Source organism: Panthera pardus, unplaced genomic scaffold, assembly GCF_024362965.1.
Source record: "Panthera pardus isolate Hobbes unplaced genomic scaffold, ASM2436296v1 HiC_scaffold_18, whole genome shotgun sequence".
Classification (NCBI taxonomy): Eukaryota; Metazoa; Chordata; class Mammalia; order Carnivora; family Felidae; genus Panthera; species Panthera pardus.
The window spans coordinates 34,335,827-34,357,979 of NW_026526743.1; the positions used below are offsets into that span (position 1 = coordinate 34,335,827).

General features: G+C 47.2%; 2 protein-coding genes across 2 annotated transcripts in view; one reads left to right on the plus strand and one right to left on the minus strand.

The window, feature by feature from the left end:
* Nucleotides 1-16,756, minus strand: CIAPIN1 (cytokine induced apoptosis inhibitor 1). Its single transcript, XM_019455839.2, has 9 exons — nt 16,657-16,756; nt 11,069-11,244; nt 10,460-10,612; nt 8,669-8,745; nt 6,828-6,996; nt 5,301-5,374; nt 4,297-4,412; nt 1,233-1,314; nt 1-709 (listed from the first exon to the last, which is right to left on the minus strand). The coding sequence occupies exons 2-9, from the start codon at nt 11,223-11,225 to the stop codon at nt 599-601; spliced, it is 939 nt and encodes a 312-aa protein (XP_019311384.2). The 5' UTR covers nt 11,226-11,244; nt 16,657-16,756; the 3' UTR covers nt 1-598.
* The window catches only part of COQ9 (coenzyme Q9), a 14,509-nt gene continuing 8,935 nt past the window's right edge, over nt 16,580-22,153 (plus strand). The window contains exons 1-3 of the mRNA XM_019455838.2: nt 16,580-16,898; nt 19,702-19,870; nt 21,251-21,386. Of these exons, the coding sequence (XP_019311383.2) occupies nt 16,595-16,898; nt 19,702-19,870; nt 21,251-21,386 (609 nt within the window). The 5' untranslated portion in view covers nt 16,580-16,594. The remainder of the gene's footprint in view (nt 16,899-19,701; nt 19,871-21,250; nt 21,387-22,153) is intronic.

A 22,153-nucleotide genomic window follows, 5' to 3' on the forward strand; every position in this document is an offset into this window, starting at 1 on the left:
TGCAGAAGTACACAACTTTAATGACTGTAGAGTAACAGAAACCACAGGACAGGTACGATACAGTAAAACAGGGGTGGGGTGGGGTGGGGATAAAAGGACAGAGGGACACTGAATATGATCACAGCAACCAACGGGTGATTCCTTTGGTGCCCTGAGGTCATGACACTTGACTCCTGTCACCAACAACTGCAGGTTGAGTAAGCCACCAGCTCTGGAAGACAGGTAGTGGCACTATTGCTGAGCTTAGAATCGGGGCAGGGCCTCCGTCATAGAGTGTGAATACTCTGAGTGTGAGGTCAGCACTGTGACATCAGGACAGGGGCCTCCTCAGGACGCACTCCCGTTCCCTCACACTAGGTGGAGAAAGAGGTCCCCTGACTCAGAGTAACCAGGCCCCATTAACCTTGGTCTTTGGATACATAGCAGCGCTGCACCCCACTGCACCCCACAGCCAGCTTCGCACTGTTTACCCAGCACCCCCTGCAATCGGAGCTCGCGCAGAGAGTGAGCACATCCAGAGGAGGTGGGAGGAACCACGGCGGTGGGACTCGAGGGGCAGGAGCTGGCCGAGGAGCAGAGGTGCGCCAGGCGGCCCCTCCTAGGCGTCACTGAGATTGCTGGCGCTCAGGAGCACCTGCTCCCCAGGTTTGAAGGCCGGCATCCCAAGGTAGGGGCAGCTGGCACAGCGGAAGGCATCGCCCAGGTAGCACTGTTGAGGGAAGAGACAGTCATACGGGGAAGTGGAGGGTCAGCGTGTCCCAGATTCATGGGCAAGAAAGGGATCCCTCGTTTCCTGACATGGCCATAGAGGCCCGATGGGAACGGCCGGTGCATATGTAGGTCCGACTGAGATCCAGATACTAAGAGTATTTAAGATCTCTGGTTTTACGAAAATCAGCGGTCTGGAGAAGTTCCTTAGAGGCCGTATTTCTATATTCTCAGCAGTTCAAATCATAGCCAAGCTCAGCCACATGGCTGAAGAGCATCCGGCCACGACGAAGTGGGAAGAACAGGGCCCAAACCGAGAAATGACAAGAGCTTCCCCCCGGGGTGCGGGCATGCCAGCCCACTTTCAGACGATGACCTCTCTCCCGCACACACGTTCTCACGTATTTGCCTAATTAGATATCTGGGCAGGAAGTGAGAGCGGGAGCTAGTCTGTGCCGGGTTTAGGATGATGCCCAATACCACTGGGGGTTTTGTGACTACTGAGTAAAGATCCAGATATTTACGTTTCCACAAGCCGACTTGGGCTGGGAGCTCGCCTGTTCCTTTGACTTCTCTCTTTCCAGTTCTTCTGCGAGGCCACAGGTGCTGGGGGGACATCAGTAGCTTGTGAGTGAGACGAGCCACCACCCAGGGGCTCCAAATCCTTGGCAGAGCCCAAGCCCGCCCTCACACTTTTCTCTTTACACCAGGATGTCTTAACGCACACGCCCACAGGGCCAGGCTGATGAGGTAAGTGTGAGGCCGTTTAGGGAGACAGAGTGGTGGGGAGCGGGTGGCCCCGAGGGAAACGCCCTGTCTACACAGGCCGGCCACTACTCAGCTTCGGCCGATTAACACACTGGGGAGAAGCAGACAGTGTTGGCACATTTTCCAAAGCTAAGGACAAACAAAAAAAACAAACACACTGGATTTTTACTTGAAATCTCCTGATTTGTGAATGCTGGCAACTTTCACACTTAAAAAAAAAACAAAACACCGATGACTCAGCAAGCCCACAGGCCACCATTTAACTTTTTACCACCCTTTCCGTCCATGAAACAAATGCAAAAATACTAAGACCAGCGTTTTCCAGATTAAGAGGACAGATTGCACTCATGCCTCTACTTTACTTTCCCTCAAGGTCCCACCAAAACTGGAGTGAACACATAACCCCCCAACGACAGGGGCTACGGGAAAGGGGACAGCAGCAATGCAGTGCCAGGTGCTGCAAAGCAGGAGGGGAAGAAGGGACTCCGACTGAGGGGAGCTGAACTCCGACCAGGCAGTGAGGAAGCCACCACCACGTAGGTGGCCAACCCCCAACCCACATCACACCCCAAACCCTCCAAAGGAACTGCCTGCACCAGAAAGGCCCTTCCTTCTCTGCGAAATCTAACACCCCAAAGGGAAAGACCCAGAGATACTGACTTGGCCGAGTCCCCCACAGGCCCACCCTGGCTCCTGTCACTAAAGCACAGCCAACAAACTCCCCGCTGAGCTCAGGGCTCCCAGGGAGCTTTCTGTCCTCCACTCTTATCTTGGAGACAACCAAGATTCGTGGGAGGTAGAAGGCCTCTACCTCGAAGTGAGAGACCAAGCTAAAAAAAAAAAAGAAAAAAAAGGCAACTTGGAAGAAACAGAGACTATGCAGGGAGGAAAAAACCTGCAAAGAACTATCACTAACCTCGGGAGAAAAGAGAAGAGATCACACCCACAAAATAAAAATAGGACACTGTGCTTAAAAAAAAAAAAGAAAAAAGAAAAAAGTCAAAACAAAAATGGAATCTTAGAAATTAAAAACATGGTGGTAGAGGGGTTCCCTGGGTGGGTCAGTCAGTAAAGCTTCTGACTCTTGGTTTTGGCTCAGGTCATGACCTCATGGTTTGTGGGATCGAGCCCTGTGTCAGGCTCTCCGCTAACAGTGAGGAGCCTGCTTGGGATCCTCTCTCCCCCTGCCCCTCCCCAACGTGCACACATGTGTGCTCATGCTCTATCAAAAATAAACAAATATTAAAAAAACATAACCATGATAGAAATAAAATAACTTAACAAAAGGTGTAGAGGATAAACCTGCACAATTTCCCAGAAAGTAAAGCATAAAGAAAATGTGACAGAAAAAAATTTACAGGATGATTAAAGGGATCCAACATCTTGAGTAACAGGTCACAGAGAAAACAAAGAGAGAAGACAAAAATGGTATACAAAATTAAAGAACATTTCCCAAGCCATGGACGTGGCTTCTAGACTGAAAAGGTGTATCGAGTGGGTAGTGCAAGAGATGTGAACAGACCCATATTGCAAAATGATACTGGGGATAAAGACAATTCTACAAACTTCCAAAATGGAAAAAGAGGTCTTACAGAAAGATCAAGAAACTGAATGGCCCCAGATACCTCTTCACAGAAATGTCCTCAAAATGATGTAAGAAATTATTTCCAATCTAGATTTCCACACCTAAATTGGCAATCATGTATGAGAATAGAAAAAAGGCATTTTTAGCCACACAAAGTGTGCAAAACAAAATTTACCTCTCAAGTAGCTTTTCTAAAAAAAACTACTGGAGAATGGACTCTACCAAGAGAAAAGAGAAAACCAAGAAAGAAGCAAGGGATACAAAAAACGGAAAAGCTAACGTAAGGCAGACGGAAGGGAACCCTCAGGGGAACAGTGAAGGGGACTCCCAAGATTTCCGCACTGCTGGGGACAAGGTCACACGTGTGCACGGGGCAGGGGCACGAGAGACAGACACGCTGAAGACTGCCACTGTCACCAACCAAGCTGCCATCAGGCCACTCTTTTACCCGAGGGCAGGCAAGCCAGCCCAGGGCCTTGGCTTATGTTGACCGTGTGCGGGCGACACTCACCATGCCCTCCCCCCACACCGAGGCTCTGCCGAGGACACGTGTGTTCTGCCGTGGTTGCTCCGCACAGGAGAGCTCTGGTCCCGGCGGGTTTGGATCAGAACACGTAGAGCAGCCCCTCCCTCTGACCACACTTCTGCTGGTCACCAGTCACTGCGTCACTCTGCGGCCCTGCCAGCGCTCTCCCTGTGTCAGGCCCTTGGTTTCCGAGAACTCCCTCGTGACTCTTCCTACCGACTCCCCTGGAAGGGACCCAGTCTAGACGAGACTGCAGATCTTATCTTTCACCGGGAGACTTCACAGATGTGGAATATTGACCTGTCCTTGCCTCATCGGGGGTGGGCTTACTACTCAGGTCTTCACGACTGAAGAATGTATTATTTGGAGCTTCGCACTAGGTGGTAAACTATCAAATAAGCCAACAATGATTAACATAAACTTGGGAGAATGGTAATTTGTGACGAGAGGGAGCAAGACGCAGCTGAGGGAGCCTGTCGAGCGGACTTCTGAGATACGAGTCATGTTTCCGATTCTTCACCTGGGTAATCAGTACACAGGTGTTCGTTTCATTACTGTTTAAAGTGTACCTGATTAAAAAAGTCCTCTGTATATATGATAGATTTCACTATAAAATATATATTTTAACAACAGTCAAGTATTCCGATTCCTTGAGACTCAAGAAGCCACTAGAAGCAGCCCGGCAGACCCTGCTTCTGCCAGCACTCACCAATTTTTGCAGGCCTTCCTCTTTTTCCCTTCTCCACATGAAGGAGCCCACAGGGAGGCTGGATCCGGCTTCTTAAAATCTTCTGGATCCAGCAGCTCATCGGAGTCGATGAGATCCTGGAGAGTGTTCGAAGAAGTTAGTGACACGGTCACGATCTCTGCTAACAGAAGGCTGAAAAACGGGTTGTGGTGGCAGCGGGTTTATAGGTCCACGTAAAGAGGGTCTCCACTGCCCTATTCTGGGCTGATCATCACACTCCAGCTGACCACTGGAGGGATCTAAACTATGTCCACAGAAGATGCATTCGGTTGTGAGGGGACTGGGAAGTAATTTACAACGTGCAGAGAATGTGAGTGCATGTGTATGTAGGGAGGGAGCAGGAAGAACAAAAAGAGAAGTGTTATATTTATTCAAATATATGAAGGGTTGTCATGTGAAAAAGGGAATGAAATATGTTTTATATCATTCCCGAGAAAAAGACAAATAACGATACATACATGTGTGCAATTCTTTGATAAATGTGTGGACAATTCATCTGTAAGCTCTACGGGGGCATGAACCGTAGCCTGTCCTGCTATCTCCAGAATTTCAACAGTCGCAGAAATAAAGAACTTTACTATAGACAGTGCTGATCAAAGATGGGAAAGTGTTGCTCTTAAGACAGTGAGCGTTCAGTGACTTGCCCAAAGGAGCCAATAAAATAAAGCTGACAAACTTTTTTCAGGTTCACGCATGCCCACGAGAATCTTTAACATATCACATGAAGTGAGAACAAGAAAACCTGTGAGGAAAAGAGATGCCGAAAAAGAAATGTAAAATGCCACCAATGCGGAGTTCCCTCCTGAATCAAAAATGCCAGTGACAGGCACAGCCGCAGTGCTGGGCTTTACGGCTGCAAGTCCGGAGAGGCCACTCCCAATGACGACCACTCATACCCGCAGCGAGGCCTACAAGAAAGCAGCGCAGAGCCCGCAGTGCCCACAGTGCCCACAGTGCCCGCTCACCACGCTCTCGTCCTCCATGTCATTGGCTGAGAGGGTCCAGAGCTTGGCCGCTGCAGGGTCCACGGCAGGCTTCACTGAGTCCAACCCACAAAAAGAAAAAGAGCTCCATAAAAGCAGCCAGAGACAAACCACAGGCATACGTGAGCCTTCTACTGAGACTCTGGGAGGGGACGCTGGACCGGGAGTCAAAAGGCTTGGGTCCGAGGCCCAGCTCTACCACTTAGAGAAGGCACGGCCTGGGGCCGATCGCTTTGCAGTGACAGAAGCCATCATTTGCTAAGCACTTGCTTTGTGTCAGATACTATGGTAAGTATTTCATATATGCTACCTAATTAAATCCTGGTAAGAATCTTACAAGCTAAGTATGTGGTGTCCTAATTTTATAGGTGAGGAAGCTGGTCCTCACATTTAGGCCACTTTTGCAGTAAAGAGCCACAAACAGGAGTCTGTCCAATGCTTCTGACTTCACTCCATGTTGCTGTGTCCTTATCTTCGTTTCCACCCCTAGAACCTGGGGCTAATCGTACTCCCTACACCTACTGCAGGGAGATCTGAAGATCAGAGAGAAAGTTGCCAAAAACCATCATAAATAGCAAAGCTTCTGACTCACGTGAACCTGTCACGTACAAGAAAATCGGCTCCAGAGCCGGTGGCGGTGGTGTAACACACACCAGCTGCAGACACAAGCCTCACACCTCCCGGCTCCATCTGGGTCAGGGGTGGGGTGCAAGGAAGGCCCTGAAAGAGCGGAGCCCCGAGTCTGTGGGCAGGTCCTCAGATGGGCCTTGGGGGTAAGTGCATCTCCACAGATCACTGTGCAGCTGAATGCTCAGGCCTTCCGCAAGGCAAACCGCTCATCGAAGCCGTCCCTACCCATTCTGGAACCATGACTCCGAAGGCTGGGATTCCAGAGGATTTCTTAAAGATTTTGGCTGGCCAGTCAAAGCAGAGCAGTATGAACATACCTGTAAATTTTCGCACATTTCACAGCTGGGGCAAATTTCTCTCAATTCGGGCCTCACGTAATAGTGATCAGAAGGGTGAAGGGGTGGCAAAGGGCAAGTGCAACTTTCTGAGAAGAAATATGTTCACAAGTGGCTCAAGATCCTCAAAGTAAGAGAAGCTGACTTTACTAGCATGGAAAAGACACACAGGAAGAGGAGCAGGGCACTCTTAGTGGCCATGACCACCAATGGGAGATCTTCTGAGAATAAATGTCATGGTTCTGGGGTGTGGAAAGACTTTGTGAGCTAAACCACATGCTCAGGCCTATAGAATCTGGAGGCCTCAGTGTCTTCAGGTGCAGAAGGGGTTGAATTAAGTAATACCTATGCATTATGTCAGATGTGGATCTGAATCTGCCCAGGACAACAGTACATTAAACATTCTTCCATTAGGAAATGACTGAAATTAAGGAAGGAGTGGTCCTCTAGAGACATCACTGCCTCTATTCAGATCTCTGGCTCAATGTCTCCCATGTCCTTCTAGGCCCACCTGGACAGAACAAGGTCCTCAGGCCAGTCTTACCTGGAGGAGAAGACTTCTTGGCAATAGAAAGCTTCAGTTGACTAGAAGAACCCACTTCAAAGTTGGGTTTTTTGCCTGTGATGCGCACAGAGAGCAAGCTGTCACTTTGGTAACCCAGATGTTCCTGGACAGACTGTACCTCTTCGGGGCTCAAGGGTTCCCGCAGCAGCTGGAATTCAAGACACCAAAAGCATTAGGCCACACTCTTTCCACAAAATAACGTTGTACTATGTCTACCTACACAGGCGTCAAATACTCATTTCTGTGTACTAAGCATATAGTAGCACCAGATGACAGATGTCACCTCATGCCTCACATTCGGTTTCTCAGTGACCTGTCCCCTAGAGTGTCATTCCGTCTGTGTGCTTACTTTGAGCCAACCCTAAATTATTTACCAGACACCTGTCTATTAGGTACAAGGCACTATGCCAGTCATTCTGCGGGTTGTAATGATTATGATTATGAAGATGAATCAGACACGTTGAACAGACATGTTGAAAAGGATCACAGCCTACAGCAGGGAAGCATGCCCACAACAAAGAGAGTGGAAATGAATTAGAGAAAAAGGACCATGCGGGAGGGAAATGTTTTCTTGGGAAGAAGTAGCAGACGATTGATAAAGGTAGAAAAAAATGTGGAAATGCCACCTCTCTGCCCAACAACTACAGAATGGTTGAATAAATCTTAGCCCATCCATAGCACTCAATATTGTCACATCATCATGAAGGATGAGGGGCAATGCGCTGTAGGTGGGCAAATGTCAAAGATACTTAGGGGTACCTGGGGGGCTCAGTCAGTTAAGTGTCTGACTCTTGGTTTCAGCTCAGGTCATGATTTCATGGGTTCATGGGATCGAGCCCCATATGGGACTCTGCACTGACAGTGTGGAACTTGCTTGGGATTCTCTCTCTGCCCCTCCCCTGCTCATGCTCTCTCTCTCAAAATAAATAAATAAACATTAAAAAAAAAAGACATTTAAAGGTGGGGGGAAAAGCTAGTGACTGAACAATGTATATATACAACCTTATTTACACTCAAAAAACTCTCTCTTACACACGCATAAATATATAAAAAAGGTCTCAGCAGCCACACACAAAAAATGTGTTGGTGGCTTCCTCTGGGAAGGGAAGCGTGAGGAAGGCCTGCACGTCACTTTATGTTTATATGCTCTAGTATTAATTGAATTTTGATGAGCATCTCTTATTTAGAATATAAAACAGAAACCCTAAACTAAGAAAAAAATAAGAAAGAGTGGGTGTAAAGAAACTAAGGCCCCAGGTCATGTGGCAAACAGGTGGTATCACCAGTGGTCATGGTATAGTACTCACCTCTCACATAAGAAAGCTTCAACATCAAAGAAGAATGTAGAAAATATGAACACCTCCATTTAACCTCAGTATTTCTACTGAACTATCAGAGATGGCACTCCCATCCCCACCCCCCAACCTGCTCCAGCCTCCCACCAAATATCTGAGGATGGTCCCGGTGCCTGTGTCGCTCTTGGGCCTAGGATTTGTGTCCATTAAGGGACCTGTGTTGCGCTCTCCCTGCCACCGTGGCCACCACCCCCACACCAGTACTGAGACTGGAACACGCCCCAACCCACATGGGCGCAAGCTGAGTCTCTTCAAAGGACAGGTGTTCCAGATAGTTCTGTCTTTTGCGGCATCACGCGTCTTAGACACAAAGCACTTCCCGGCTTGCTTCCTAGTGTACGCGACACTGCACCTCACCTTCAGGGCTGTTACTCCCCTGGGTTTCTCTGTACTGACTCACAGAGATCCTGGGTGTGGTCGCCCAAGGCTTCAATTCCCAGCAAAGAACGTTGTCTACCAACATACCTCTTTCACTTCCACGAGACCAGAAAGAGTCAGGGCCGAGCACAGCTTAGATGTCGTTCTCACTTTGCTATTGTTAACTGCCGAGAGGAAAACCCCAATCAGTACTTTATGGGACAAAGCAGGGAAAACAATAAAGGCTCCATCCGATTTGGTTCAGCAGCCAATAAAACAGAAATGGTGAAGGCATTCTGACACAGGCTTTTGGTTGGTCAAAGTGCTCTTACCTGTGCTCTTTTTTTTTTTTTTTAATTTTTTTTTTTTTTAACGTTTATTTATTTTTGAGACAGAGAGAGACAGAGCATGAACAGGGGAGGGGCAGAGAGAGAAGGAGACAGAATCGGAAGCAGGCTCCAGGCTCTGAGCCATCAGAGCAGAGCCCGACGCGGGGCTTGAACTCACGGACCGCGAGATCGTGACCCGGGCTGAAGTCAGACGCTTAACCGACTGAGCCACCCAGGCGCCCCTTACCTGTGCTCTTAAGTGTCATATAGTACTTCCATTGTTACTGTTTCTTCTCACTCTTGGCTTCCTGGAAATACCTTCCAGGGGATGTTGGATAACGAGTGAGAAAGAGGCTGAGGAAACGTAAGGCACTGACGTTCTCTCTGTACACTTCTGGCAGACACTGTGTGCAGCCACCCGAACTCTACGTTCCCAGCAAAGAATGCTGGTCATCTGCGGTCTGCGTCTCAAATTTACACGTCCGCATAAACACCTCTACGCATTTCAAAATACATTCGTTCTCTTATTGTGTTTTAAGTTAAGTCATCACATATTGATGGAAAAAGTTAAAAAATTCAGAATTGGACGGTGTTTTGACAGCTTCACCACGGAGCAAAAACGAGAGGCTTTTACCTCCTGGATTCCACCATTAGTTTCACATGAGTCAACAAGACCACTCATCACTCCCAGACTTCCAGTCATTATTTTCTAACTTGTTATTAGAAATAACTTGTAGTTAGAAATAACTACAGGTGCATAGAAAGTTCTGTTTTGTTTTGTTTTAAAAAGGGCCGTTCGCCTCGTTCCCCCCCCATGGTAACATCTGACGAGATCGGGTGCATTCAGGGCGGTATGGCCGTAGACGCCCCCGCCATGGTAACATCTCACAACTATAGCACACCGGTGAAGACCAGGAAATTGTCACCGGGAGTCCACGGCGCTACCCAGATGTCACCAGTTTTACGTGAGCTTGCTTGCGCGTGTGCAGCTCTGTGCAACCTTACCACACTTGCAGCTTTGTGGGAGCACTACCACAGTGAGGATACAGGATGCTCCATCACAAGGAGCCCTCTGACGACCCCTTTACCGCCTCACACATCCTCTGCCTCCCGCTCCTAACCCGTGGCGATCCTCAATGTGGTCCCCATCGCTATAACTTTGCTATTTCAAGAATGTTGTGTGAACAGAAGCACACAGCATGCAACCTTCTGAGCCTGGCTTTTTCTCACTCGGCACGATTCCCTGGAGAGTCATCCAAGTTGCTGCACGTATGAGGAGCTTATTCGTTTTTGTTGCTCCTGAGTTTTCCGTGGTATGGACGTACCACAGTTTAACCAGTCAGCCTGTTGAAGGACCCAGCCATTGTCAGATGGGCAGTTTCCTTCTATTTTACTACCGAACGGATCAAAGGTCACAATTCCTTCAGGTGCACTGCTTCAGATTTGTACAATCATTTACCACCAAGGAGAAGGATCTCCAAATGATACCTCCTACTCAGAGAGATGCAGTAAACATACCTAAAGATGGAACGCTGTTAAATTCTAGCCTTTCAAAGGAAGATTTCCTTACCTACAGCTGTCTCTACTGGCTCTTTCAGAAAGAGACATCCACCGGGCCGAAGGATCCGGGCCATCTCGGCCAAAATCTCAGCGCTGTGCAGAGTGGTGCTCCCAGGAATTACACCCGACAAAATAACGTCAAAGCTAGATTCTTTGTGGGCAGCTGAAAAGAAAGGAAGACTCTACTCAGCAAGCACCTGGGCCCCAGAGGCAATCTGCCAACCCCTGCCAAGCCCCCCTCGAGGGCTGTAGGCCTGGCCCTGGAAGAATGAACACCGCCCCCTCAAGCAAATGTTACGAGGCCACCATCACCAGCAAGAGGGGCAATGAAGCTGCTGTTCTCCCTCAGTCTTCCTAATTTTGTATCCTTTCCTATGTTTAGGGAAAGGAGTAAAAAAGAAAGGTGGCTTAAAAAATGCGGAATATTTAATAAGAAACAACAGACTTCTACAAATCAACTACACTCTGAAGTCCACTGTATCTCAACTGAAAAACAGCAGCGTGGCCACCCACTGCTATCGTCTGCCACCCAAAACAACTCGGACATTGAGGAACCACATAAATGCAGCATCCCACCAACCCCTGCCGCCCTGCAAAGATGATGTGTGCAGGCACGCACACTGCAACAGCTGGCTGATGTTTTCCACAGACACCTGGCCCTCGTCGCCGGTGAACGTTCGAAGCTTCTCCACCAGATCTTTTAGAGCCTCTGCCGGGGATGACTTATCCCAGATCACTGCCACAAACTGGCCAGCCGAGACCCCGTAATCTGCCATTCCTGCAGTGCCGAGGGACCTACAGATGACGAGACAAAGGAAAGTCAAGACGGAGCAGAGACAAAAGCATAATTTAATCCATGAGGAACCATCAAATGTGATTAGAATCACCACCTCAATTCGGACCTCTCGCCAGGGAATGCTGACCACATTAGAATATCTTCCTGTAGATGCTCGAGAGGTGAAGAAATGAACCCATCTCAATGGATCATAACCCCAACTTTCCCAAACAAGGCAGGTTGCTTCCCTGATGAGAGGCCTGTCTTGGCAGTCAAGTTAGGAAGTTGAAGGCAGAAAGATTATTTCTGCTTTGATTTGAGACAACTCAGCTTGAACAGAATATAAAACACACAAGACGCTCACTAGGCAAAAGTAGGACTCAGTAAAGAAGGCCAATAAATGGGCAGATAGAACCCAACCACAAGCTTAACGTTTCTTTAGAAAAAAGACAACATATTTATTTTTTTTTTATTTTTTTTAATGTTTATTTTTTTTTGAGAGACAGAGGGATACAGTGCAAGCCGGGGAGGGGCAGAGAGAGAGGGAGACACAGAATCCAAAGCAGGCTCCAGGCTCCGAGCTGTCAGCACGGAGCCTGACGCGGGACTTGAACCCACAAACTGTGAGATCATGACCTGAGCTGAAGTCAGATGCTTAACGGACTGAGCCACCCAGGCGCCCCAGAAGACAACATATTTAAATTTAGCAAATTGAATAATGATATTTTCCCTTTCATCAAAGTATGAAAATTCAATTCCAATGAATCTGCAATGATCAATACTACCTACTGTCTTTAACGTTTAATGTTAGTTACCCAGACTGTTCAAAACACTTAAAATACATTATCTCAACTGAACCTCAGCACAACCTTAAACTAAATATTCTCATTTTACAGCTATAAAACTGAAGCCATGGACTTGCCAGGTCACACAACTAATAAATGTTGTGAGATAAAGACCTGGAATTTGAATCCAAATCCATATGACTATAAAGCCCATGCTTTTAACCTGTGGAAATCCCCTCCCCCCACCACCTTGAGGCAACTTTCTCTTCCACTGGATACTGAGATGAGTCTAGAATGTGCTCACAATGAAATCAGGTCAGGCGATAGCATTCTACTTGGCTCCTCCTTTCTTTCTTAAACATTAATGCCACCAAGTTTCCAACCTAAAATAGCTCTAATAAATGGCATAAAGGCAGAAGCCGTGGTAGCCAGGTCAAGCATGGATCAGTGTTGTGCTGAACACTCCTGTCTTCTGCAGAAGTGGCTAACTCAGTCACAATTATGCCACCACGGGCACTCGGACTGAATTTAAGCCACGTCCACTACATTCTTCCGTCCTCAAAAATATTCACTTCAGGGGCGCCTGGGTGGCTCAGTCCGTTGAGAGCCAGACTTCAGCTCAGGTCATGATCTCGTGGTTCATGGGTTCGAGCCCCGCGTCAGGCTCTGTGCTGACAGCTTGGAGCCCGGGGCCTGCTTCAGATGCTGGGTCTCCCTCTCTTTCTGCACCTCCCCTGCTCGCACTCTCTCTCTCTCAAAAATAAAACAATAAAAACTTAAAAATATTCACTTCAAACGACCTGCTCCTCCACCTACAAATCTTAGCCAAATTAGCCAGTCATCCTTAAATACTATAGTACTTTGGTTTTGTCACTCATTTCCTAAAGAAGTTTATTTTCTAGGTGAAATCAAGTCATTCTTCTGGAATCAGGTCCTCCATAAATAATCTGGCTCCACCTGGATCTCCCACTTCTCCAAAGTGAATCCCTCCTTGTTCTATGAAAAACCTTTGCCTTTTTGCTTTCATCATACCTTTTATCCAATTGCTTCCATGTAAAATGTCCACTTCTTATTATCCCGACCTGACTGCAAGCCCCAGTAAAAAGGATGCCAAGTATTATCAGACAAGCAACATTCCTTAGTCACTGAATCGTTTTTAAATCCTTAAAAAGTACACAATAAAGAAATGAAACTTTTAAGCTTTTAACAGGCACAGGATGTTGAGGAAGAACTCCCGCAAACGTATTTTTTTTTAAGTTTATTTATTTATTGTGAGAGAGAGAGTGAGTACATGTAAACAGGGGAGGGAGGGAGGAGGGAGGAAAGGGGTGGGGGGTGGGGGATCCCAAGCAGGCTCCATGCTGTCAGCACAGAAGAACCAGCCAGGGAAAATAGGACCATGGATTGCTGGGCATCAGATTATAAGAAATAAAGAACTTGTTTCTAGAATGATGTTGGCACCAGGTTCTCTGCTGGGACAATAGAAAGTGACCAGCTCCCTGCCCACCAGCAACAACTACAAACCTTACACTGTACTCACAGAAAAAGCATCAAGAAAGAAAGAAGGTGCAAAAGTTTGTTAGAGCAAAACAAAAAGCCAGGTGTCTAGACCTTTTCAGCAACCTTAAATGGAGGCAGTTTCTACAGAGCACAGGTTTTGAATACAGATGAACTGGGCTTCTATCGACCACTAGACTGTCTACTTAGTAGCTACATGACCTTGGGTTAGTTATTAGCCTCTTTTCCCATCAATAAAGAATAATAATCTCCTACTTTGCAAGGCTGCTGTACGAAGTAAATGAGAAGATAAGAATATGCAAAACATATTTCATGCAGATCCTCAGCAGGGTCTGCTGCACAGAGCTCAACAAAATAATATTCTAAGAGAACTCTTAGTTTTTGGTGGCCAGTTTATTTGCCTTTGCTTCAAAGAGTCCCTATAAAAGCCTATTCTTTCTCCTCAGCTATGCCCACTGAGGACTCCCCAGGGAGAGATGTGAGGCTTCCTTCTCACTGTTAGAATTACACAGAAGAGCTGCACTTTATGACATCTTAGACACTACTCCAGTGGGACTGTGTCAGCACATTAGAAGGATGTAAAATGCTTTGCGTTCCATATCCCCCCAAACTAATCTTCTCTGGCAAGAGGGAGCTCATAAGATACATTTACTAAACATTAACCCTCAAAACGCAGACATAGCCACCACTCTTGGCCAGCATTTTCCGAATAAAATGGGACACAATGTTCTTTAAAGTATCTAAAAGCCAAAGTGTGATACCTGTCATCGTCAGAGTTCTGTGTGGCTGTCAATCTGCCTTTTTAAAGCAACTCTAAGGAAAAAATGTCCGGCACCTAAGTCAACATACTTACAGGTGTGACTCAGTCTCATATCTAAAAAGAGGTGGAGTTGAAGCACTGTCACTTAACTGGCCTTGTTAAGCACTGCTCTAGCACTGCCTGCTATACACAAGTGCCCATGGCTCTTCTAAAATGCTACCGGCAGGCAGGGAAAGCAGACGTCTGAAAACAACTTCTGGAGATGGACTTGTTTATTTCTAAGGTATCCAATAAACATCAACTCTTGAGGCATTTGGCTCCTCTGAAGGATGAAGGGAGCCAAAAGAAAAAAAAAAAGAAGATTGGGGCACCTGGGTGGCTCAGTCAGTTGAGCAACCGACTTTGGGTCAGGTCATGACCTCACAGTTCATGAGCTCAAGCCCCTCATCGGGCTTGGGCTATCAGCACAGAGCCTGCTTCAGATTTTCTGTCCCCCCACCCCTCTCTCTCTGCCCCTGCCCCCCCCAATAAAAACATTTTAAAAAAATAAGAAAAAAAAATAAGATTGAAGTTTGCATACCAGTTCTTACCAAGGATCAATCCTTTTAAGTCAGGTGGCTAAAAACTTCTAAAAATACTGAAAGTTCTCAAAAAGGAAACATTTAAATGTAATGAGCGTGTGTGTGTGCACGCGCGCACACACACACACACACACACACACACACACAGAGTAAAAGAGGTGATAATCGGCAAGAAAACAAGAAACTCAAAGGAAAATGGAAGACTGTCTCCGGACAATTAGGTATGTGTCAAGAATTAAGAATTTCAGGAAGGATACCCCAGAGCTAGAATTTCCACAGGAAAGGCTCATTTGAGGATCGGTGGACAGAACTCAGAAAACAAAACCTCACAGATCAGTAGTGTTTTAATGAAATCCAGAGCTGTGGATCTGAAATTTTAACATCTGGGGAGTAGTTCTGGCTCAGAAGGGCTTTCTCCACATCCAGGCAGGGGAGGGCAAGATGTTTTGAAAAGACTAGTTGATAAGCATTGTGCAAAAGAGATACAAAGACAAGGGTCTAACTGCAAACACAAAATTTACAGAATGACATGCTTTGTTCCTGTCATCAGTTATTCCTAACATGGAAACCATGTACTTTTCCCTGTTAATATGAAGCCTTCCCTGATGACAGATATCACAGTGAGGCACTCTGCATTTACACTTCAGTTTAGTGCCTGGGCCATGACCTCCCTGAGTCATTCAGAGATCGGCACTTAATGTCAGAATGGACACCACCAACCTTTCCTAAACTTGCAGAGTCTACGAGTCACCTGGGGGCTTTGTTAAAATAAGATTCCTGGACTGCACCCAGATGTACTGAATCAACACTCCAGGAGAAAGACCTGGGTACCCAATTTATTAGCAAGCATCCTGGATGGTTCTTTTGATCTGGCAAGTTTGGGAAATATTAAATTATACTGTTGAAAAGATGACCACAGGCCCCAAATGGAGCCACTTGTGCTAAGCACACATCATCAACAAACCGAAACTAACAGCTAACTTAATTGTGGTTTCAACCTTCTCCAGGAATGTAATCTCAATTAAGGGGTCAGTTTGGAATTTTACAGTCAGCATTAGTAAAGTAATCTGTCTAACAGACCCCTTCTGTCCCCTTGCCTGAAATAATCCCCTCCCCCCATTATAACTTCCCTGTCTCACCCCCTCTGCCTTAAAAAAAAACCTTTCCTTTACTTGGGATGGGATGCTGCCCAATTCATGAATTGTTCAATAAAGCCAATTAGATCTTTAAAAGTTACTCGGTTACATTTTTGTTATTTAATAACACCAACTCCACACTTTGGAGATTCTGGCAAGTCACTGGCTCAAAATTACAACCTGGAGGTTAAGTACCCCACCTCCCCCAAAGACCGAGGCTTCAGCTCCCCCAGTGTTTGAGACGAGGGCCTGAGGTCCAAGGTCACAACGGCTGGCTATTAGCAGAAGCGGGTCTTGAAGGACCCATGTCTTGGGGACGCAAGGTCAAGGCTCCTCCTTCTCAGCGCGCTGACTTCGGAGCCTCAGACCTCGGGCCCGCAGCGCATGAGAGGAGGCAGCCCGGGAAGGTCAGAAGCCATCACAGCGCAGGAGCCCGAGACAGGCAGGGCCGGCCAGCCACCACCCCCCCCCCCCCCAATACGGGCTCCCCCGGGCAAAAGCCCGCCGTGCTCCCCTGGGAGGTGGTCATGGCTCCGTGTCCACCGAGGGACGGGGCTGGGAATAGGAAACAAGAGGCTCCAGGGGCGAGGATGGGCCGGAAGGGGACAGCTGGGGAGATCGGGTTCCTGGGCCGCAACTCAACGACGCTCACCTGCCTCTCGGGGCTCGCTCCCGGCTTCTTCGCGGTTGCCGGCTTCGCACCTCTCGCCTCTCGCGATATGAGGACTCTGCGGGAGCGCGGGCAGGGCGGAAGTGGCCTTGGCGAGCTCGCGGGTGTCCGCCGCGTCACTGGCGGAGGCGTGCCCGCTTCCAAGATGGCGGCGGCAGCGGCGGCGGTGTCAGGCGCGCTCGGCCGGGCGGGCTGGAGGCTCCTGCAGCTGCGGTGCCTGCCCGGTGAGGGGGCGGCCGAGCCGGGGAGCGGGGAGGAGCAGGGAGGGGGCACGAAGGCGACCTGGGCTGGGTGCGGGGCGGAAGAGGCCACCGTGGCGGCCCACGAGCAAGGTGAGGTGAAGGGCATCGGCGCGGAGCCGCCGGCGTCCAGGGCTCGAAGGGGCCGCCTGGCTGGTTTCTGCCCCCATTCTTGAGCTGTGAAGGGCAGGAGTGGCGGGGCGGGGCCTGTCTCTCCCATTTAACGAAGTTAACGGAGCCCCAGAGAGAGGGCTGTGGGTGCCCAGGGTCTCACAGTTCGGCACTTGCAGCCTGGCAGACCCAGACCCAGTCTGTCAGTAAGTTCACCGCCAAGTCCCCGGGAAGGGCCACTTCAGGGTCAGAGTTGGAAACGGCCGCAGAGAGCCCCTAGTCCGTTGTTTCTTAAGTCGGTCATCGCTTCACTTGATTGATTCTATGATATTGTCCCACCTTTTCCACAATATAGTATTTTTGTTTATACACTCGAGTTCTTAATACTAGACGTTTACTTAAAAGAGGTAGCTTTATATTGCTACTGTAAATGGGCAACCAGTGTCACCTCCATAAATAGAATGTATACATTGATGTATTAACATAAACATACAACTAATAAAATTATATTCTCCTGGATTTCATCAAATCTTGTGCCCCGCGGTGGTTTCCACAGTCGTGCTTTGGGACCTCTCCCATCCTATTCGAAGTTTTATGAGTATTTGTTCCATTTTTTGTGTGTGTACAAATACTAAAATACTGATATTTTTACACCTACTGTTCTGTGTTGTGTTTTGTTTTGTTTTTTGAGAAAGAGAGAGGGGATGGGGGGGAGAGAGAGAGAGAGAAAGAAAGGGAGAGAATCTTAAGCAGGCTCCAAGCTTAGTGCAGAGCCCGATGTTAGGGCTCCATCTCATGACCCTGGGATGGTGACCTGAGCCTCAACCAACTGAGCCACCCAGGTGCCCCTATTCTGTGTTTCTTTTAATATCATCGTTCCCCGAGTTAGTCCATAGATTTCTTTTTAAAGACACGAGTGTCCTTCTGTTGTTGTTATACAAAACTCCAATCCAAATTTTTTTTCTAATTTTTTTTTAACGTTTTATTTATTTTTGAGACAGAGAGAGACAGAGCATCAACGGGGGAGGGTCAGAGAGAGAGGGAGACACAGAATCTGAAACAGGCTACAGGCTCCGAGCAGTCAGCACAGAGCCCGACGCGGGGCTCGAACTCACGGACCGCGAGATCGTGACCTGAGCCGAAGTCGGCCGCTCAACCGACTGAGCCACCCAGGCGCCCCTCCAAATGTTTAAAGAAATGCCTGTGCCCCAGCATATCCACTCCTAGGTGGAGAAATGAAAGCATATGTCCACCACAAGGTGTGTACAAGTATATTTACAGCGACTTTATTCATGATAGACTAGGCCGAAACAACCCAGGTGTTCATCAACAGACTAGTGTTTCTTAATGCAATACCGCTCAGCAATAAAAAGTAGCAATTGATTTCCACAAAAATACTAATCAGTTAACAATATATTATGCAAAAAAAAGTTTTGCACAAAAAGGATATACTGTATGATTCCCTTTAGATGAAATTCTAGGACAGGACAGGGTGGAAATTTCAGAACAGTGTAGGTGGGGGAGGGGGGAATGACCGGGGAGGAGCATAAGCTTTCTGGGGTGATGATGATAATCTTCACATTAGGGGTTCAGGTTATGCAAGTGTACACTTTTGTCAGGACTCAGATTTGGCACATTTGAGATTTGTGTATTTCATTGTATATAACTACCAGCTCAGTAGAACACCAGTAAATAAATACTGAACTCTGGTTAATGACATGCACGCAGAATGTGTGGAGCTGAAGAATACTGAGGTCTACAACATGCATCAAACGTAAGATGGACTGATGACGGGAGAGTGTGATAGATATGTAGAACCTAGGTGGTGGGTACACAGGTGTTCATGCCATAGTTCTTTCAACTTGTATGAAATTTTCTGTAATAAAATGTTGGGAAAGAAAAAAAGGAGTATGAGCCTGGACTTTCCAAAGCCCTTCCCATAGTAAATGAGGTGTTGCAGGTGTTCCCAATGAGAAAAACCCCACACCTGTGGGGTGCCTGGGTGGCTCAGTTGACCATTGACCATCCCATCCAACTCTTGGTTTCAGCTCAGGTCACGATCTCACAGTCATGGGATTGAGCCACATGTTGGGCTCCGCCCTGAGCATGGAGTCTGCTTGAGATTCTCTCTCTCTCCTGCCACTCTCCCCCACTCACTCTGTCTCTGTCTCTCTCGCTCAAATGAATTAAATGAGTAAGTAAATAGAGATTAGTGACCTGTGTGAAGGCACCGTATAAATACTATAGGAATCAGTACTCAGGCCTCATTTCTAGTCCAGTGCTCTTGGTATAATATAAATATGTAGCAATTTCAGGTCATTTTCACTTTTTGATTGGGTTTCACAACACTCCCAGTGAGCAAACAGATTCTTACTCTTAATTTGCATATTTAAAAATCATGCTCACTGGGGCGAAGCCCATTACCATACAGTGAACAAACGATAGCAAAAGGCCAGAGGCCAGGTCTTCGGTTCCCTGGCTTATGCTTTTGCCACCACATCATGTGTCAAGGTTGCCAGTTTACCGAAGATTTTTGTCTGGGACTCAATACTCGGATAAGTGGTTCTGGAGTAGACTCAGCCCTGCTTTTCCTCTCCCCATCCCTCACGCCATTCGGGGCATCAAAGAGTCTTCTCTGGTAAGTGTTCCTGCCTGACCAGCCCCGTTCTTGTTTCAGTGTCCCGTTGCCAGTCAGCCGTGGTGTCACGTGCCTTCCGTGCTTCAGCTGTGCAACTAAAGTCTTCAGATGAGCAGAAGCAACAACCTCCCCCGTCTTTTTCTCAGCAACATCCTGAGACACACAGAGCAGAAGAACCCAAGCCAGAGTCCCCTCGTCCACCCCCCAGGTATGTATCAGGACCGCAGTCCATCCATTTCTGGCCATTTTGCATGCTTGGGTGTGTCTGTCCTTCCTCTCTCCTCTTTATCCTCCTTTTCACCTTCCATCATTTTCTAGGCTATCTTTGAAAGGAAACTGTTGCTTTTTTATTATATTTTAATTGTGCTTGTACACTCTAAAATATCTAATCAGAGTAAAGAAGCTCATAAAAGTAAAGCAAAAATTACCAGAAATCACAAACCCTGAAAAAACTCTAATGTTTTTGCAAATGTCCTTTTTTGATGTTTTTTAAGTATACTCCATATGTAAATCTATATACTGTAAGTGATTAATTACACTGTACACCATTCCAGAACCTGTTTTTTCACTCAATAGTACATTTTTAATGTTTTCTCAGTCTGTATGATTTTCATGGTTGCATACTATGCCAGCAAATGGCAGTATTAAAATTTATTTAACCTATCTTGGGACATCTGGATGGCTCTGTCGGTTAAGCGTCCGACTTCATCTCAGGTCATGATCTCACCATTGGTAGGTCTGAGCCCCATATCAGGCTCTGTGCTGACAGCTCAGAGCCTGGAGCCTGCTTCGGATTCTGTGTCTCCCTCTCTCTCTGCCCCTTCCCCATTCATGCTCTCACTGTTTCAAGGATAAACATTAAAAACAATTTAAATTTATTTAACCTACCTTTTATTGATGAATATTTAGATTTCCTTCACTGCTATAAAAAATGTGATCAAGTGTGTGATTCTCTCAGCAGGGGGAGCATTGAATCAAAGCAGGCGCACATCTCAAATTTTGTTACATGTGTGGGACCAAATTGGCCTCTAGGGAGGTGAAAATAGTTTACGTTTCCATTAGATATTTTTTCTTCTTAATTCTGCCACTGAGAAGTTCTGCTAGCTCTGAAATTAGGGTGTTCCCATCATTTTTCTGGTCTCCTGATTAAAGTGCTTCTCATTTCCATTCAGCAAATATGTTCTGAGGATCTCCTTTGTGCCAGGCCCTGTGAATACTACAACCGTTGTCCCTGTCCTCATGGAGTTATCGTTTGGTACAAATACAGATGAAGAAACTGTGTGCTAAGGGCTGTAAACAGAGAAATCCAGGGGGCTATGGGAGCATTTGCCTTCCTATGACATGACCTCCTCACTCACGGGATCCCTTGTCTCAGTGACTGTGTGCGAGGAGAAAGGTGATAGAATTTTTGTTCTGTTGGCATTGAAACATCAGTACTGGTGAAAAGTAAGTGTCTTCCCAGCGTGCGCTTAGAGGAGGCCCAGAGCCTCCGGTTTCCGGTCAGGCGCATTTTGCGTGTTAGGCAGCCGGCAGTGAGATGAGGTGTGCTGGGTTCCGTCCCCACGTGTCTGTTGGGTTTGGGTCTCAGGTACACAGATCAGGGCGGTGAGGAGGAGGAGGACCATGAGAGCGAGGAGCAGCTGCAGCATCGCATCCTGACCGCAGCCCTGGAGTTCGTGCCTGCCCACGGGTGGACAGCAGAGGCCATCGCGGAAGGAGCCCAGGTGTGTATAGGAGGAGGGGGGATGGGGACCGGGAGGGAGTCACACCGGCCAAAGCAGAGGGCCTCATGCTTTCTTATGGCCCAGCTTAGAGCCCCTCACTGCTACAGGATTGGGGCAGGGTGTGTTTTCCCAATAGGGTAAAAATAGCTTTATTTTTTTTAATACAGAAAGATTATACCATGGAGTTGGTTCTTGCGAGCTAGGTTATAAAGGCAGCCCCTTAGGCATAGGTGTTGCCTATGATCACAGTTACCACGTTTCATTGACTCTAAGACAGCAGTGGTTGTAAGAAGTGCCATTATTTTATGCATCACTAAAAAAGAAAAAATGCTACCTATTAAACTGGGGCACGTTGTCAATTGCATGATTCACACTGAATGTTTAAATGAAAAAGTAGGGGGGCATCTGGCTGGCTCAGTTGGTAGAATGTGTGACTCTTGATCTTGGGGTTGTGAGTTCCAGCCCCACGTTGGGTATAGAAATTACTTCAAAATAAAAATCATAAAAATAAAATGAAATGAAAAAATAGGTGCATCTTAAAATTGATGAAATCTGGTGTTTGAAAATGCAAGAGGGCACCATCTAGGAGACCAACACACCTTGCTTTGTCAGTAAGACTGACGGTGTTTGCTCCTGCGTTGGCACAGATGGCTGCTTTAGATTAAGCCGTTGGCTCACCTGGAGGCCATGGTGCACAGAATTGTCAAGCATAGCCAGATACTGCCCTGTGAGAGCACAGGGAGAACAGAAAGCAAAGGAGTTCCAGA